This window comes from Euprymna scolopes, chromosome 39 (genome assembly GCF_053919585.1).
Source record: "Euprymna scolopes isolate OS-2025 chromosome 39, ASM5391958v1, whole genome shotgun sequence".
NCBI lineage: Eukaryota > Metazoa > Mollusca > Cephalopoda > Sepiida > Sepiolidae > Euprymna > Euprymna scolopes.
Genome location: NC_136520.1, coordinates 67,455,698 through 67,476,110, shown reverse-complemented (window position 1 = coordinate 67,476,110; position 20,413 = coordinate 67,455,698). Strand labels below are relative to the sequence as shown.

The following is a 20,413-nucleotide window of genomic DNA, read 5'->3' as shown; positions in this document are numbered from 1 at the left end:
TAGCAATAGTAGCAATAGAAGCAATAGTAGCAATAGAAGCAATAGAAGCAATAGTAGCAATAGAAGCAATAGTAGCAATAGAAGCAATAGTAGCAATAGAAGCAATAGAAGCAATAGTAGCAATAGAAGCAATAGAAGCAATAGAAGCAATAGTAGCAATAGAAGCAATAGTAGCAATAGAAGCAATAGAAGCAATAGTAGCAATAGAAGCAATAGTAGCAATAGTAGCAATAGAAGCAATAGTAGCAATAGTAGCAATAGAAGCAATAGAAGCAATAGTAGCAATAGAAGCAATAGAAGCAATAGTAGCAATAGAAGCAATAGAAGCAATAGTAGCAATAGAAGCAATAGTAGCAATAGAAGCAATAGTAGCAATAGTAGCAATAGAAGCAATAGAAGCAATAGTAGCAATAGTAGCAATAGAAGCAATAGAAGCAATAGTAGCAATAGAAGCAATAGAAGCAATAGTAGCAATAGAAGCAATAGTAGCAATAGTAGCAATAGAAGCAATAGTAGCAATAGAAGCAATAGAAGCAATAGTAGCAATAGAAGCAATAGTAGCAATAGAAGCAATAGAAGCAATAGTAGCAATAGAAGCAATAGTAGCAATAGAAGCAATAGAAGCAATAGTAGCAATAGAAGCAATAGAAGCAATAGTAGCAATAGAAGCAATAGAAGCAATAGTAGCAATAGAAGCAATAGTAGCAATAGTAGCAATAGAAGCAATAGTAGCAATAGAAGCAATAGAAGCAATAGTAGCAATAGAAGCAATAGTAGCAATAGAAGCAATAGAAGCAATAGTAGCAATAGTAGCAATAGAAGCAAGGTCTTGATTTTGACTTTCGTGGCATTCACCCAGGATGGGTTCAGTCAGCTCTTCCTATAGAACTCATAGGCATCCCAAACGAACGCCAAACATACACAACAGTCCACAGTGGACCAAGATAGTTATGGATAGCCAATCATGGGACCAGTAGCAAACACTATAAACCTGTCAAGCAGAGGTAGGTTTGACATTGGCTTTAACTATGTCATGTAACTAAGTCTTCAGTTGGCCTCCCTGGTGTTTTTATCAATCTTGGAATGGCTCTAGAGTTTATTGCTTTATAGATGAACTCTTCTGGGTTGCAGTGTGACCAAACCAACTAGTGGTGGGACGATTAATCGGAATCGGAATCGTTAATCGTAAGAATCGTGTATTTTGGGAGGAATCGGAATCGGAATCGCATCGTTAAAAAATACCTTAATTTTCCGATTCCTTCATTACGATTCTTTTAGTCTGATGTTGAAAAAAAGAAAAAAATTTCCTGATATTTCTAACCGCAAGAGAGAAATAAAAAGAAACCAAAGAAATTCATTATTAACAGGGCAATGCTTAGTGCCCCTCCCTTACAAGGTTCATTCATTCAGATCTATTGTAATCAAAACTACAAAAGAGTTAACTTGAAAAGAAGTATGCAGGGCTCTACATTGCGAGTAAAAATAAAAAAAAACGCTTATCTTTTTGGCAACTGTTTTTTTTTACTGACAAATCTTCTAATAGTGAATGAAAATGCTTTTTCAATTTATATTTTCTTAAAATAAAACGAGCAAAGTCAAATTATTTAAACAGTAAAAGGTTTAATAGAACAATATACTTTTTTTTTGTTTTTTTAAAAGAAGGCTTTTGAAAGAAATATCTCTAAAATGAAATTGATCACGTATTATTTCGCAAAGTTTTGACAGTAGTCGGTTTCTTTTGAAGTTTCAAAAAAATCGACCCCATACCTATCTCTTCCAAACCTAAAGTTATTAAATAACCCCTTCGTTAATTTAAGGGTAATTAATTCAATTCAGTCAAGTTTTTTTTTTTTTTAAATTTCATTGAAATAAAATCCATTATTTTTTTTTTTTCTCCAGAAAGATAAAACCCTGAATTTGATTATATTAAAAGCAGAATAATATCTTTTTTCTAGAATTTTACATTGAAAATTAAAAGTGTTTTGCGCAGTTTTTTGCCGAACGAAAAAGAAATTAATATATATATTTTTAAAAGGTTTTGTAATCAATTAATTTTTATGTCTAAATAATATTTACGATTAATTAAATAATTTCATTTTAAAAAGTATTTATAAATAGAATTTTACTAAGGACTTATAGTTTAGCAATATTGAACCGCATCAACCATGTGTGAATTGAACACAGTCAACCAAAAAAAAAATTCAAAAGAAAATGCGGGGTTGTATTACTGTACACATAGATTCGAAAAAGTTGTCAAAAAACAAATATATAACAAATAAATGTTATCAAAGGCAAGATAAGTTATTTTTCTACCTAAATTTTCTACCTAACTTTTCTACCTAACTGGATATATTTTTCGGGTTTTTATTCAATGTAACATGTTTATTCAGCTCGAAAAGCATACAGTGTTTACCGATGTATTGGAAAATTCAAAATGGCGCCCGACACTCTCTTTAACACGGTAAGTTCAGGAAAAGATGTTATAAATAATAAACTATACAAAATACTGCTAGAAACTCGCTAATATATGTTACCGTGACATATTTTGACATATATTCGGTGTTTTTTTAATAGTATTTTGTCTAGTTTATTATTTATAACACCTTTTCCCGAACTTACCATGTTAAAGAGAGTGTCGGGCGCCATTTTGAATTTTCCAATACATCGGTAAACACTGCATGTTTTTCGAGCTGAATAAACATGTTACATTGAATAAAAACAAAATAAATTACCCAGTTTGGTAGAAAAGTAACTTATCTTGCCTTTGATAATATTTGTTTGTTATATATTTGTTTTTTGACAACTTTTTCGAATCTATGTGTACAGTAATACAAACCCGAAAATGCATATTTGCATTTCATTATGTAAACTTTTATACATTGGTTTCAAAAATTAAATTCTATAAGTTTTTTTTGTTAACTACCGGTTGGTACAATTTACCGCCCCATCCCTTTATATTTTTTTTCTTTTTGTCTTTTTTAGCGGATTATTTTCAATTAATTATCCAAATAAGTGACTAGCTTTAAAACAAAATTTAATAGTAAATTATTTGTTTACAGATAAACTGAATTTTCTAATATGGCCCAAAGTCCAAAAAAAAAAGTCTTTTTGAAGATGATGAGTTGAAAGCCATTTGCAAAGTCTGTCAAATTAAAATATCGCGAGGAATAACACCATCTAACATGACCACAACCAACATGTTAAAACATTTAACTATGAAGCATCCAAATAAATTGGAGGAGCAAAATAAAAAAGAAAAGGAACAAAAAATTACCAACTAGTCACGCAGAGCAGTTTTATTAGTGAAGGGTCGAAATCGCAGTGTCTTTTTTTTTTTTTTTTGCCTACATCACCATCTAGGTGTCACCATTTTTTTTTTTTTTAACCCTCCTTAACTTCAAAGAGTAAATACAATATATACAACTAAAAAAATAATTTTAAAAAATGCTGATTCCATTCATGAAAAATTCTTTTAACTAGAAATTAAAACTTAGGTAAAGATAGCTGACTGACAGCAACAGGAGCACTGGTTAACTACTGAACCACGTAGAAACGTGTGTGTGTGGGGGGGAATAAAAGGAAATTAAATGATGATAATAAATTATGATAACCGTCTTTGAAAGGCACTAAACTCCTAAAATTTACTTCTTTAAAATTTTAGGCAGCACTCCCCGGCGATTTTAAAGCACTCTCTCTCTCTCAAAAAAAAAAAAAAAAAAAAAAAAAAGATTTAATTTTTAAGTTTGGGAAAGATATATTTATTATAACCAAATTCCTGTATGAAGACTGGATCTACTTTATTGGACGTTAATTTGTGAGATAAGTAATTTTTCAATGTTTAATATGTTTTTAAAGTTTCAATTATCAATTAAATTTTTTTAATTGCATTTATTTTTCAATTTATTTAAAAAAAAAAAAACAGGGTTTTAAATGTATTTTTCAAGGTAACAAGCTTCGAAAGAAGCCTAATAAAAAAAAAATTACTTAATTTTTAATTTCGACAACTCTGAGAATTTAATTATTAAAAAAATATTGAAATGTGACATTTTTTTATTTAACATTTCTATTAGTTCAATTAATTTTCTTTCAATAATTCATTTCACTCAACAAACTTCACCATTTTTTGTTTGGTTTTTTTTTATCTTTTTCTGTAATTTTGGTAATTATGTTTGCTCAATTTTATCTAGTATTTCATTTGTTTTTTATAGTGGTATCATTTTTATATGTGTTCCTTTGATATACCCTATTTCAAAATTAGTTTGGCTAAACTTATTCTTCACGTTAGAAACGTGTAAAAGCAATGAAAAAGTAAGAAAAAATAATAGGTGTTAACTACTCCTTGTGAATTATGGAGGTCTGAAGAACTGCCGTCACAAATACAACTATCAATAGCTAAACAAAAAATCGTTTTTGAAATTCCTTTAATTGTAACTTTTCGCTATACCTACCTTTTGGTAGAAAACACAAAAACTTTCGATTCATGGTATTTCTCATATATGGTCGTTAACTTTGGAAAGGTTATTTTGTATCTACGGCGCCATGTCACGTGGTATATTGTTTTTTTTTTCATTACGCACGTTCATTTATAAATTATTAAATCAAATATTTATCTTTTTTATATTTAATTAGTATATATTTTCTTTCTCTTCCGCTATATTTTTTTTATTTAATTCATTAAATCTGTTAATTATGAGGACCAACATAATGAATTGTGTGTATTTATTCTCTAATTTTCTTGTTTTTGTTCTGTTATATAAATTCTATTTTATTTGTTTTTTCTCTGAAGGATAAATTCTATTTTCTTTGAGTTTTTTTTCTGTATTCCAATTAAGTAAAATAAATTTTCTCTAAAATAAATTTTGCTAATTTTTCCGTTTAGTTTACTATATAATAATTTTATTTAAACCAAAACACAACGGTGTAGACATAAAATATCTCTTCCAAAGTTAGGGAACATATTTGGGAACTACCGACCATAAGTATAAAACTACCTGGTATATTTCAAAACAATAAATTCCCTAGGAATCGGAATCATACTTGGTATCGGAATCGTTAATCAATATTTTCCTGGAATCGGAATCGTATAAAAATTAGGAATCGTCCCAACACTAAAACCAACAAAGTCTCCTCTTTAAAAGGGGATGATCTCACATCATGTTCAGGTTTGTGTATTAAAGACAAAATGGTGCCAGCGAGCCTGCAGACTTTGGTAGAAGCAGTATAAGTCAAACAGAATTAGGTTATTTGTCTTTTCTTTTTTTTTTTTTTTTTTGTAGCTGTGGTTGTCGATGTAGAGTTGTAGCCTTCAGGAGAAAATCAGTGAAACCTGTCATAAAAAATAAAAGGACGACAAGACAAAACAAGACATAAAAGAGAGGAGAACTGTTACAAAAAAAAAAAAGAGCACATTCCGATAAAAAGCAGTATGTTCAGCCATAGTGATTTAAATAGAAATCCACTTTTTTATCTGGATGCAAGTCTACTACAATTTGAACAAGCAAAAAGATCTATTTCTAAACTTCAGCAAAGGGGGGGGGGATAGTCTGCTGTGGGAGAGGGCAGAAAAAAAACTTTTTTCTTAAGCAATTCCAGTCGATTTCAACTAAGTCAAAATTAATAGAGAGAAAACACAAAATACACATATGAGGGTGGGGGAGACAGGAAGTCATTCTTTGATGGACTAAAAGTCATCTAACTCCCCTACCCCTTCATGAACCATTCGTTTGAAGTGCTAGCCTTAATGACAAAATATTTTCAGAGAGAACTGTAATATGATGGAAAAGAAAGACAAGAGAGAGAAAAGAGGGGGGAAAACTGTCATAAAAGAAACAAAAATCAGCTTCTCCATATTAAAAACAATAAAACAAAAAAGGAGATTCCAATAACAAAAAATTTTCAGTCATGTGGGGTTACGATTTAAGTGGAAAATCACTTTTCTCTAGATTTAAAAACGTGGAAGTCTACTAAAAGCGGGGGAATTTATATCATCTGGAAAATTACAAAATAATTCATGTATCTGATTTTTACCTCATGCAAATAGACAGTCACTCCCACCACCTTCCACAGAGTTGATGTTTTCTATGAAATTATAAGGTGCAGACGATATTTGTTGCCAATTTTCAATTAATAATTTTATATACAAGATTGCCGATTTAGCTTTTTATTAGCGATTCTGTGGTATTTTTTTTTTTTACACTCATTAAGTGTTTTTGAGGGAGTTACCTGCCCTTTATTTATATTCCAGTCGTCCTTATTTGGGACATATTTTTTGTTATTAATTGTTTATTTATTTATTAGGCATTTGAACATTTTTTATTCAAATAGCTAATGAATATTTCTTACGTGCATAAGTTTTATATATATATATATATATATATATATATATATATATATATATACACACACACACACACACACACACTTACATTGTCAATATCTATCTTTCCATTCTTTTAATTATTTTAAATTGATTACAGATAATTTAGTGGACAGACAAATATGGAGATTGTCTTCCTCAGCATCAGTAAGAGGATGGTAGAAAAAGTTAGACAGGAATTGAAACATTCAAGATTCACCTATAAGGTAACATTAAAGAGAAAAATTCACATTCAACAAATTGACATCACAATGCCAAACTTTTCTAGGCTAAATATTGATGGCTACATTCACATAGTGAGCATCGAGACCTCTCGGTTCTCTGCTACCTAGAGCAGTGCACCTTTTGATCTTCGTGCAGGATGAACTTCCTGATGTTGCCACGTTTTCTCTGCCAAAGCATTCGATTGTTGATGATCGCCGCAGAAACTACAACTGCATGTACAGAACATAAGACGTTGTTTCTTTTTCAAAATGATCATTACCCAAAGCTGGCATTATCTTCCACAACCAATTGGTCACCATCCAATAAGCCCAAATCTGTAAGAGTTTTATTATTAGGGTTCCCGCACATTATATCCATCGCCTTTGTTTGCGAACCTGAAAGATACAACACAAAAATTGAATGTAATTTTTTTAAAGGAATTCTTGTTTAATAATTCACCTATAACTACATGCAGGTACTAGCTGTACATACCCAGTGTTGCCAGGTAAAAATATGTTGCCAAGCTAAGGGTGTAGTCATATACTATTTAAGATACACTGAATATTCTCACTTGTTACGATTTTCCTGAAAGTTGACCGCACGTTGGATTTATTGGAGCATAAAATACATCCATCTTCATCTTTGAAAATCAAATGAACTAATTTGCATAGCTTAAACAAATAAAACTTATTTTCATTTTAAATGCAACTTATGTAAGCTAATAAAACTTACAAATGAATTAAATATAAATGAAATTAAATATAAATTAAGAATAAATTAATCTCTATATAAATAAAATGAACTCATTTTTTCCCGTGGGATTTTGACCTTAATAGGATTAAAAATCAAGATATTTCATGCAAATACATTATGCACAAACGGCAGAACAATATCTGAGGTTTGTTATAGGCTTATTAGTTCTCAAATTCCTCGATAATCTTAGATTTCTATACTTTTTCTGCTGAGAAGTCACGGCCAAAATCGGTTAAGATCAATGGAAGTGGTAAAATATTTTCTCTCTTCAAAATTCCTCCTCCCCCTGCCACCACTTAACACCGTTTGGAGATCGTTCACAAGGAACAGTTGAGAAGAGAACACCGGTTTGGCTTCGTAGTTCTATCATGTTAAGTTATTTAAAATCACTAAACTAAGCTGCAGTGCTCTGTGGCGTAGTGGTTAGGTTGCTGGACAATTCACATTATATTTTCACGTTCGCGCCGACCTACCATAGTGTTTTTTTTTTTTTTTTTTTTTTTTCCCTAAACAACTGGAATGGACTTTTCTTGGTGGCCGAACTGTTAACGTTGCAGATATTTTTTTTTGTTGTTTTTTTTTTCACACTTTATTTTCCTACTTTTACTCATAACTCCGGGTTTGATCCTTCCTACTTACCTACCATAACATCTTTTAAAACTCCTCCCCCCCCCGTCCCGGAAACAAACACTCGGGCAACGCCGGGTACCCGCGCTAGTTAAAAATAAAATAAATCAATCTGAACTGAATCTCTACGGTTCCAGATGAGAATTGTCTGAAGATAGCGGTTTCAATCCTACTCAAAGCTGGCCAGAGGCTTACTTTGCCAAAAACGTGGTGAGACAACAACTACAGAAGGCAGTAATTGCTGAGAATGCAGTGAGGAGATTCAGAGTTCCTATCCGTCGCGATTACCACCTGACGAAGGCCAGAGGAATAGTTGGCCGAAACGTTGTGACACAACAACTAAAAAAAGGTGAGGGTAATCGTCCGCAATAAATAAAATTAATAAAAAAATTAATCAACTGCAAATGATATTTTTTAAATAGAACAATTAAAGCAATTCTATTATAATAAACAATAAAATCGAGCTAATTATTAAAAAGATTGTCTTTAATGTAATATGCAAATGAGGTTACTTTTTTAATGTAGATTTCTTTTGAATAAATACTATATATAGAAATTAGAAATTAATAGTATAGATAAAAATTAGAAATTAATAAATACTATATATAGAAATTAAGCTGGAATAAAAGTGTATAAATATCCGGTTTTTTTTTTTGGTTTTTTTTACATAGGCATCACCACATTATCAAGGCCAAGAGGCCACTCAAGGATAAGGGTTAAAGAGTGTACAGTAGAAATTGGACAATATAGTAATCATTAGTAATGAAAATTTGGTAAATTTGATAACTTATATGGAACGGCTCATCAAGAACTTATTTACGTTAGACTTGAAGACAACCATATTGTAATCAGCCGGAAAGCAGGAAAACGGAAGACAATTCCACAGGCGTGCAGTTCTAAGAAAGAAGCTTTGTTCATGGAATCTACGTTTAGGTTTAGGCACAGATAAAGAGTGGGGGGAATTATTGATAGTGTTTACAGCTAGACGAGTGTTTCTTGTGAAAGTTTGGCGAGGGGGGACCATAGATTGAAGCTCAGTCGAACACTTTCCATGAAAATAACGATACATCAGAGACAAACTCGCAACATCTCTTCTGTGAGATAGAGGTTGCAAGGAAGAGAAAAGGACATCTCCTACGAGGCTACGAAGTCTATTTTGAACTCTATCAAGGCAGGACAAGTCCTTTGTAGCAGCTCCTGCCCAGATGTGGCAGCAGTATTCCATCCTTGGACGTCAAATCAATTTGTGCAACAGTGTACCTTTGTATGTAGTAATCAAATTGTGAACAACCAAACAAACAGGAATACAACTTTATTATATACTAGCAGGCCATCCAGCATTGCCCGGTCGTAAAATACACTTAAATATGATATTTTGATTAATGCAGATTTCGGATTTAATATTATATTGGACCCAATATATATTAATGATTTAAGTTAAAAAAAAAAAAAAATGACTCATGAGCCACCACCGAGAATTGAAACCAAAACGTTTAGCTTACGAGTTATTTTTTCCTTTGACGTTAATGACTGTACTATGAAGACATGTTTATCGCAAAGCTAAAAATTAAAAGATGAACCAATAGCTATTACGTCATGCACGCATATTCGTAATGCTGTCATTCGACTTTCACCTGGCAAATTCCATTTTTTTTTTTTTTTTTTTACCTTTCACACTTCTGCACCAATTTCCCCCCAACTAAAACCCAAATATAAAGTTTTACATGGGTTCGAATACCCTATGTATGAAGTTTCATGTTTGTAGAAAAAAAAAAACTAATGAAAGAGTTTGGTAGGCAAAATCTTTTTAACAAAAATATATACGCATAATAAATATATATATATTTATACTTCATGGTAAGCAGCTGATGATCCCCGTTTTCTCTTTACAAAATTTTAGTTAAAGTTTTCTCTTTTCATCCTCATGTAGTTAAATTCTGTTTTAAAATTGAAGACTTTTGCGAAATCGGCTTATGCAAATGCTAAGTCTATTTCTATTTAACAATTTTAGTAAAGGCTTTTTATTTTTTTTCTTCCTTTAAATGAATTCTCTTTTGTTATTATAAACATTTTAAAAGTCAGATTATGTAGGTGCTAAGTCTGCAATAGGTTAAAGTTAATATATTTTTTCCCATCCGGGAATTTAAACCGCATTCTTTATTTTTATTTTTGCATTTTTTTTATTCAAAGCTTCTTGAGACTGTATATATATATAGAAAGACTTGTGTTTACTATAACCTTTTTATGCAAATATTATGCAAGTATAAATCATGTAGAATATCTTCATGAATATAATAACACGGAATAGTTAACTAAAGATGATCATCCCATAAGAAAATTGAAAAAACTAATAGGAAATTAATTAAAATGAATGTTTAAAAAGAATATGCAAATTAGCTAGATCTTTTGTGGATAAATGCAATTCAATGACCCATATATAAAAAAAAAAATTGTATTTCTTTTTAAATAAATAGAAAAAAGGTTTTTACTATGTACAAAAAAATCCAAATTTATAGGCATATAGATATAAAGCAATATATGTGCCCTACACTGGATTGCCTAACTGATATGCAAGCAGACATAAATCACTAACTTGGGTTTTCCTTTGCTTATATATATATATATATTTTTTTTTTTTACAAGGTGGTCACCACTTATCAAGGCCCGGGAGCCACTCGGGGATAAGGGTTATTGCGTATACAGTACATTACTGCTGTTGAGATTTGATAAAGTGTTTACTTGGGAGGGGGGGGGGGTTCATCAGGAATTTGTTTATGTTAGACTTGAAGACATCCAAGTTGTAGACAGGTGGGAAACAGGCAGATGGAACAGAGTTCCACAGGCGTGCACTTCTAAGAAAGAAGCTTTGTTCATGGAATCTAAGTTTTGGTTTTGGTACAGACAAAGAGTGGGGAAAATTAGATAATCTCTACAGTTTGCTGCCCCCTCCCCTCGTACACAGAAATTATAAAAACTTTTTTTTTCTTTTTTTCCATTTGAAAAAGCGAGAAGAATGTGAATGGAAGGTTTTTAATTTATAATTTCTGTTGTACAACATTCAACCTAGGCAGGTTCAACTGGCTTCCTCCAAGGGAGGAAGTGTCAAGGGAATATTAAATTCATAAGCGGTCCCTAGTCACCTGTATATCCCTAGTATTTTGCCCAGACTCGGACCCATGAGACAACAAATTTTGCCCAGACTTGGGCACCCGAAGCAATATATCATTTTTGTTTCCTTATAAAACACGGTGGCTGACCACATACGATGACAGCAATTTTCTAATAAACTAGAGAAAGTAAAAAATGGATATAAGAATGCATTCGTACCGCTCATGTGAAGTTTTTTCATGGAAATCCTTTGTGCTGGAATGCCAATATGCTGGCTGACCGTAGCCGTGAAGAGGGCAAAGGTCAAAGATTTGGCAAAGCCATGCGTGAACTGCAGTGGATTCCCATAGATCACAGTCAGCAGGATTGGTTCACTTGCAACTCCAACAGGGACTTCTTGATCCTGGACCTAGATATGAAAAAGGCAGAGATTAAAATACAAGAGGTGCATCACTGACTCAATGGATATCATCCCAGACTAGGAAATTATTTTTTTTACTTTTATTCACCTTATTACTACTGAGACGTAAGGGAATACTGTCAATCAGAAATCAGATTTTTTTAGGGGCATTCTAATTGGGGAATTGAGCAGCAAAGATTTTTGTGCACATGCATTTAAATTTCTGCATATTGACAGTTGAGGAAATGGAGAACAGTGAGGGAATTCCAGTGAAGGGGGAGGAGATTGTGCTGCTGTGTTTTTTTTTTTTTTTTTTTTTTTGGGGGGGGGGTAAATTGAAGAGGATACAAGTGCACTAAGTTCATCTTACCATCTATAATATAAATCTCACCTGTCTGTTTAAATGTATGTATGTATGTATGTTTGTATGTCTGCCTAAAACTTTTGACAGAGGCGACCCTTCGGACGATAAATATCGAAAAATTGGCTAAAACCATTAATTCCGTCACCCTCAACTAGGCAGTTTTCTATAGGGAGGGGTAGCAAAAAATCGTTCCTTCATGACAATTTAGCCAAACACGCATGCGCAAAAAACTTTCTTTCTGGAATTTGTTTAAATAAAAAAAAAAAACGACCTAATTTCGTTCACGCGATCATAGCCCAGTCATTATAGCAACAGCGTCATTATCTTAAGGTTGTACGTTCAAGCCTAGATATCAGATATTTTTTTTCAATTTTTTTAAGTTTTAATATTGAAATGGTTATTCATGACATTTTTTTTATTTTTATTTTTCCATCACGTTCGCTGTTTTTGTTGTTATAATATTCAAATGGTTATTACGTTCACTTATTCCTAATTTTCCATTTTTTTTTTATTTAACCCCCCCTCCCCCCACACACACACACCTCACCCGGGCAATGCCAGGTAACCCCGCTAGTTGTCAATAAACGGAAGAGTTTACCAGGTATGCATACACAGTGTAATGATGTCTGAAAATGAAATCTTGCTAGTGAGGGTTGAAGATGTGTGTTGCATGGAGAGAAATGATATGAGAATGACAGAATGTTTGTGTAATTTGAATCTTAAAGACAGGCTTAGATCTGATGACCTCAGAGGAAGATTAAATCTGAAGAGTACAGGCCTACGTGTACAGAGCAAGAAACTTTAATGGTATGGCTATGTTGAAAGAATGAAAGTTCTTGGGATATTAGATGTAAGACAGTTGAGGTAGCAGCTTCAGTTCACCTGATAAAGTCATCAAAATACAGGATAAAGTGATAAAAACGTATTTGAGAAGAGGGATAAATAACGACCTGAGATAGGTTAGTTTGGAAGTCAACCTGTAAAAGCTGTACAACATGTGCCAAAAACTGAATACGATAAGATGAGAATGCTTGGGTTAGTAGATATCGAACAGTTAAGGTAGTAGGGTCAGTTGGCAGAGGGCAAGTCAACAAAGACATGGCAAGAAATGATAAGGATAGATTTGGGAAGAAGGATAAATAAGTACCTGGTCAGAGATAGGTTTGTTTGGAAGTCAATTTCTAAAAACTACCCAACACTCCTTCCCAGGCTCCTGCTTCCCTGACTGTACTGACATGCAAAAGTTCAAGCGTAATGTGAACAGACACCTTGCTGTTCAACTCCCTACATAGTGTCCATGTAAAAATAGTCCCAATTAGTAACTCCTTTTGTCCAAGTGTCTCTGCAAATTATGTCCCAAATAATATCTCCCTACATCAAAATGGCAAAGTGCCTTGTTTGAGGTGAAATAGCTAAACAAAATAAAAAAAAATATATTTAAAACAAACATTAAACCAATAACCATCATCACAATAAAGTAGCAAAACTTTTGCCATTTTAAAATTAAGTCAGTCTTCAAATTACAGGGTATAAAAAAAAAAAAAAAAAAAAAAAAAAAAAAAGACGATTCCATTTCCATTTGATGAAAACGTTTTTTTTTTTGTTATTGTTGTTGTTGCAGACTATCTATTCGTTGGCCAGAGCGATAGGAGCCATCTATCATGTCTGAAAGTGACACAATATTCAACGAACGAGATCAGAGACGTGCCGCTGTACAACTCGTGTTCCCTACTGATCCAAGTTATGACAACAGGACCATTGCCAGCACCCTCAGACTGCAAGTCCGGACAGTTCATAACCCATTTGGTGTGGTTTCAAATGAGGGCCACATCATGCCACTTCACATCTTCGAATTTAATTTGATAGTCAACACCAAAGTGCATGTGCTGAAGAGTGTGGTGATCCCCTGGTGGAATCAGGTGGCCACTGGCAAACCTTGGGTGTGGGAGCAGGACTTGGTGCCGGCCCACAAGTCCAAAGAAACCCAGGCTTGACTTTAGGAGTGCTACGTCTTTGTACCATTCTCCTGTCTCGCCCCCCTCTCCTTCCCTGATCTGAACCCGGTAGACTACTTCATTTGATCATACGTTAAAAACATCACCTCCCATAACACCAGAACCTTTTTTTGCCATTTTGCAATTAAATCTCCAGATTATATACAAACCTTTTTTCCATCCCAGATGAATAATTTTGTGTCGTTTTTTATTTGCAGGTCATCGATAGTTTTGGCCTCATTCTCTGAAAGACAATGAAACGAAAAATAAGGCAAATTTGAAAAAGACAAAAAATGTATTATTTGGATTCATTGGACTACTGTTCTAATCGTGCCATTTTTCACAACGTTTGTAACCTCCTACCTTCTTCAGGTATATCTTGTCGAAGTAGAGTATCTTTCTATCAAACGAGAATGTGGACGGAATTTTGAACGGAAAACTTTATTTACTTTATGTGGCATTATACTGTAGTTCTGTCAACCGTAACAAACTAAATCACAATTGTATTTTTTGATTGCCCACACTGAGGATTGAACCTTCCAGCTTCAGGAGAAGTTCATTTTACAGTTGAGATTTTCAGATACTCTAACGTCTGCACCACAAATCTTTGCAGACAATTCTAATACAAACTTTAGGAGCCTTAAACTTACTTTATGTCTAGATGTAAATATCACTATTTATTACTACATATATATTATTACTTTACTTACTACTGCATATGTTATTTATGATTAATGGTTCCCATATAGAGTTAAATTCTTAGTAATTTGATGAATCCATATAATATGGATAACCAATCCTCATCACAAAAATTTAGAAAAACAAAATCACTCGTTTACTACTCTCTGTAGAAAAATAGTAACTTATGCTCCAGCAAAAAAAAAAAAAAAAAAAAAAAAAAAAAATGGGGAGAGGGATTAAATTGTGACCTTTACATCAACCATTTCTGATTAATAAGATAACCAATAAAATCGGTTTAAATTGTGTTACAAATTGAGATAATTTACTCAAAATTAATCCACTTAAATCTTCTTTTCAGTAACATTCATTAAAGTACAATTAGAATTTTGAAAGATGAATCACTTTGAGTAAACTGAAAATTAAAACTAATTTAGAACATCTGAAATGGAATTATTTTTCAAATATTCCACAATCTTATAACTGAAGAATATTTTAACACATATTTTGTGCAATTAGAATAGGAAAAAATATTAGAAAAACAAACATTAATTCAGCCTTAATGTAATAGATTAATATATATACCTATTAAGTTGAATTTTTTCTCATGCTGGTATTGATATTAAAAGCCTACTTTTTCTTTTTAAAAATTATTAAAATAAAATTTTTAATATACTCAGTCATGGATATGCGAGCGACTACATGAAGGTAAAATAACTGGCATACTTCTTTGAAAAACGACCTTTAATTACTTATTTTTTATGGTTTCTTATTAAATGACTGGTTTTATTTCACTATTAGACAAATTCTATTTACACATATTAAAAAAAACGATTAAAAGAAAGATTTAATCTGTAAATACAGCGTTTAAAAGCGACTAAAACTTGACACAACGAGGGGGGAAAAAAAAAACAAAAAAACAAACACGAGAGAGGAAAACGGGTCAAAGTTCCCCAAAGAGAAATAATGTTTTCGTTGTCTCCTTTTGCCAGCATAAAGAAAGTTTTCGAACCGCAATAGAGACAGACTCCAAAATCTTTAAATGGTTTTTGGAGTCTGCTCTGTGTAACACCTCGAACCACTCTATTATATATTTATCACCACAGCATGGATTGTCAACCAAATGCTGGCCAATAGCAGAGTCCAAGGCTACAGAAGGAGGGAGACTAACAGATCATACCCTCCCCTGTCTGATTTTAGATGGAACGTGCTGGTTTATACGAGTTAACAAATGCAAAGATGTTCGCCCGACATAACCAGCATCACACTGGCATTTAAATTGATAAACAATATTACTATTTTGCGTGTAAGGCAAACTATCTTTGCGAAACGAAGGAAAATCAGGTCTTGTAATGTATACCAAACGCAAGAAAACAGAGTAGAAGCACTTATAAACACTTCTAACAATCTGCTTTGAAAATGTAATATTCTTATCCCCAATCCACAGTAATTTTAAATAAACCGGGCACTTTTTAGAGGATTTAAATCATCAACCTTCTTGTCAATGCAATCTTCAATAAGGTCTCAGGGATAACCATTATTGATAAACATTTCTTTGATCTTATCAAGTTCGAAGTCTAATCTATTAGGTAAACATATCATGAGCTCTATGTACCAGCGTATTAATTAAGCCGACCTTACATGATTTGGGTACAAAGGATGACCAGTTCACATATAAGCCAGTAAAAGTAGGCTTCCTATAAATGGTAGTAAGAAAGATTATATATAAAGTGACATTGTCGATGTGTGTGTGCATGCACGAAAGTCTACCAAACTCTTCCCTAAATATTTTGTCTACAGAGTTGAAACTTAATATATAGGGTATTTGGACCTGTAGCACATTTTCGATTTGGTTTTAAGCCAGCAAAAATTGCTGCTAAGGGGTTAAAATTGAAAACAAAACAGTTGACCATGGCCGGGTAAGTTGAATAAAACATTACGCCTGCTATTACTTTTGCACACACACACACACACACACAAAATTAAACCTTCACAGTTCAAAATCGCTTAATTTTCAGTCTTTTTTATGCATCTGTCCATAGCTCAAATGGTAACAACACTGGAGAGATAAATAATGACTAAGGCTGAAGTGTTAAACATTCTGGTTTTTATTCTAGCAGATGGTACCAAAGTCATATTTTCTATAACTTTTGAAATCATTACTATATACTGGATAATAATCAACTGAAAACTGGTTTTATAATAAATAAGAAATCTGTGTGAAATAAAATATAATATTTATGCATATTTTCTGACTGGGCAACATTGGGTGGCTTGCTAGTTTCTAATAAATGTGTAACATATGAATAAGAAATGCAGACGACAAAAAAACGAGAAAAATTATTTATTTAGTAGAAAAATGGCAAAACAGAAACATTCCTTTTTCCATGACATTAATGAATTGGGGCTAAAACTTGATCTCTATATGAGATGTATGGATATTCGATTATTTCATAGCAGTTCTTTTATCTCTCAAACGTTGAGTTTTTTTTAAAAAATAAATCAATGATATTAATTTTCCTATTGCTTAACTATGTTATTGTATATTTTTCTATTGGTCTTACTGGAGTCTGAGAAAAGAATTCATCTAGTTTGGCGGAGTATCCAGACTAGCGTTGTTAATAGAGGAAACATTAAACAGAGAAGACGACCCAAACCTCGTAAAAGCCAGAGTAGGATAGCCATACTGAGATGACTTTATTTGGGTGTTGACTACCATGATATTTTGAATAGTCAGTCAGGGTTTCTTGTAGGAAAAATATTCTCATGCTAGGGTGTCCTGACAAACCCTTGTACAGAGAAACCAAAGACACACATCCAAGTTCTTTCCTAATATTGGCTTGAAAAGGAATGCGAGTTGCAAAATAATTATGATTAAAAGTTTGATATAAGTAAAGGAATTAATTGGGCGAGAGAGAGAGAGAGGTGTGTGTGTGTGTGTGTGTGTGTGTGTGTGTGTGTGTGTGTGTGTGTGTGTGTGTGGAGAGGGGGGGTGTCACTACCTGTCAAGTGTTCATACAAATGGCCACCAGCAAAGAGTTTCTTCAAACGATGAATGTGAAAGTTTGTTCCCAATAATTCATTGCTTTCCAACTATAAAAGAAAAACAAAATATAAGATTAATAATGAAGAGTGGTTTAAAAAAAAAAAAAAGAAATGACATGAAATTAAAAATAAATTATCATATTAACATACTTGTGTTGTTTTTATTTCAAATATTCCATTCCACGTTTATCTCAACTGAGAATGGTTTTATGAAAATGAGTACAAGTATACGCAAGCGTGGGTGTAACAGAAAAAACTACTCATAAAAGCAGCAGCGTATCTGTTTGGCATGCCAGGTACAGGAATCGCGTAAAGAAAAAAAAAAACTTGGATTTGTAGCTGGATTCTTATGTGGCACTAATTTGCATAGAAGGAGAATAGCTGCTTTAAGAAAGATGAATTGAGGCGGACAGTAAAGTGTTTGGCAGCAGCTGAGAGAAAACACCGAAGGTTGGTTGTTTTACGGCATATCAACCCATTTCAAGTTATTTAATGTCGAATCCAGTGATTTTGAAGAAAACTTTTTTAATAGAATATATTTGTTTTTTTTTTTAAGTTAGTTTTTATTTAACCCATAGTTGGGACCCTAACAGGTACTACCACTCCAGATCAGAGTGAGCCTGGGAGCAATGACAAAGGGTGGCTCCACACTCCCCAAAGCCCGCAAACTGGGCCCTCACCATCAGTGATAGTTTAAGGTCATACCCTGAAGCTGGAATTTGTTGGTGCAAATTATGGTGGTTAAGTGAAGAGGACTTCTGTCAGTTTTTCTTTCGGGATTACAGAGGTTTACTCGTATGAATTACAGCGTTAGCAAAAACAACTTCTGTCAGTTTTCCTTTACGAGCAAGTGTAACGTTGCCATTACAAACAAAGGAAAGAAGAATAGAAAGAAATATAATCTGGGTCGGTATAGTTCCTTTTTTAACAAAAACATTTTTTTCTGTTACTTTCAGCATCGCTTAAAAAAAGGTCTTTTGCAGCCACATGTTTATTTTACCTGTTGAGTGGTTCTCCTTTCTCCAACCAGCCACAGCCAGTCATTTTTCGCCTTTGCTTTACATGTCCATTCTCTTTGACGCTGACTTTGTTTCTCCCGTGTGTTGCATTTTTTTTCTCTTTTTTCCTCCATTTCTCTTCTCACGCACACTTCCTTTCCTAATTTGGATATGCATGTTTTTGTGCTACTACTGCTGCTAATCTCCCTGCAAGCCAGCCACCCTTCGCTGCCGCCAACATCTTACCATGCCCTCATAAGCACTATGTTACACAAGAATGCGAGAAAGAAAGAGCAAGAATACGAGAGTGTGCAAAAGTGCAAAAGAACGTGCGCAAGAGAGCACAAGAATAAAATATCAAGATTGCAGCTACAAACCTCTCTGATGGTTCCTTTCAACTCCGCAATTGTTTTCCGCTTGTCTATCTCCAGTGGAATAAAGTATTGCTCATCTTTCCGAGGATGTAAAGCACCTTCTCGGTAGTCATACTTGTATGCAAAGTGGATTTGCAAGTTGACTTCATTCACATTACGATCATAGGCAGCCCTAGAAATTCAAATAAAAACAGTTCATCAAATATGAAAACTGTACAAAACAATGCTTTAATCTAATATATAAAGTACAGCCAGTATGGATGTATTTGTTGAGGACATTACTCTGTAGTAGACACGAGGAAAAAAACGGACATACACATATCTAAGGCAATAGCAGAAACTCTAGAAAATGACCTTCAGTCGGTAACAGAATCGAGCCATACATGAATGGTAACATTTAATGCTACTAAGATCAAGCTTCTTTCCTTTAACAATTACAAAAGACTTCTCGACCAACAATTGCTATGAAAACACAATGAGAATCGAATTTTCAAACTCCCCAGCCTAACATTCACAGACATGAATTTATAAGGTTGTTTTGTTTTACGGCATATCAACCCTTTTTGGGTTATTTAATGTCGAATCCAGTTATTTTAGAAATAGTATTCATGTTGCATCCAGTTATTTTGTAGAAGGTTTTTATCCTTCAAGCTTCAAGTATCTTTAATCACTAATTTGTAGTGTTTGGTTGTTTAATAGTGGATTTTATCGTTTTTGTTCCCTGCAGAATATGATAGTATATCAACCCTTTTTAAGTTATCCAATAATTTTGGAATTGATTTGGTTTGGTTGTTTTATAGAGAAAATTGTTTTTGACTTTGCAGAACATGATTGAATTTTGTGAAGAGAAAAGAAAAAAAAAAGCAATAATATTATGTTTGGTGCATTCAAGGTAAGAAAACGAGTATTTTTGTAACAGAGCGGGTATGGGTGTGTCTGAGATAATCAGCAACAACCGAAGGATAGCTGGCTAGCAAAAATATTAGCAGCAGCAGTCGTTAAAGCACATATGCAAATTAGCAAGTATGCACGAGAAAAAAATACATGTGGTCGAAGAGAGAAGCAAGTTCAGTGTCCGGCAAGCTGGACATGTGAAAGTCGAGGGCAAGAAAGCATGAGGTGGTGGCGACAGACTTTTAAAAAAGCGTGTGTGTGTGTGTGTGTGTGTGTGCGCGAAAAGACTTTGGAAATATAATGAAATGCATTGTTTTAGAACCACAAATAAACGTATTTCATTTCAACTAAAAAAATGCAATGTTGGATTTTTATTTCTTTCCTGCTTCATTTTTGTTTTTTCCTTTGCACCAAAGTATCAGATAACGTGGGTCGAAAAGGTTTAAAGTGCAACGAAACAGTTAAAAAGTAACGGCCACGTTACATTAATATTGATTTTTGTTCTTGCCACATCATACTGGCATTTTCTTGCCCTCGACTTTCACACGTCCATCTTGTCTGGCAATCAATTTGCTTTTCTCTCCTCGACTGCATGGTA

General features: G+C 33.3%; 1 protein-coding gene across 1 annotated transcript in view; it reads right to left on the bottom strand.

Annotated features, from left to right (window-relative positions):
- The window catches only part of LOC145263824 (ubiquitin carboxyl-terminal hydrolase 40-like), a 150,193-nt gene that overhangs the window by 45,136 nt on the left and 84,644 nt on the right, over positions 1 to 20,413 (bottom strand). Inside the window, exons 15-19 of the mRNA XM_080120889.1 lie at positions 18,925 to 19,093; positions 17,507 to 17,597; positions 13,997 to 14,070; positions 11,288 to 11,477; positions 6,861 to 6,975 (exon numbers count right to left, since the gene is read on the bottom strand). Coding sequence (XP_079977015.1) covers positions 6,861 to 6,975; positions 11,288 to 11,477; positions 13,997 to 14,070; positions 17,507 to 17,597; positions 18,925 to 19,093 — 639 coding nt within the window. The remainder of the gene's footprint in view (positions 1 to 6,860; positions 6,976 to 11,287; positions 11,478 to 13,996; positions 14,071 to 17,506; positions 17,598 to 18,924; positions 19,094 to 20,413) is intronic.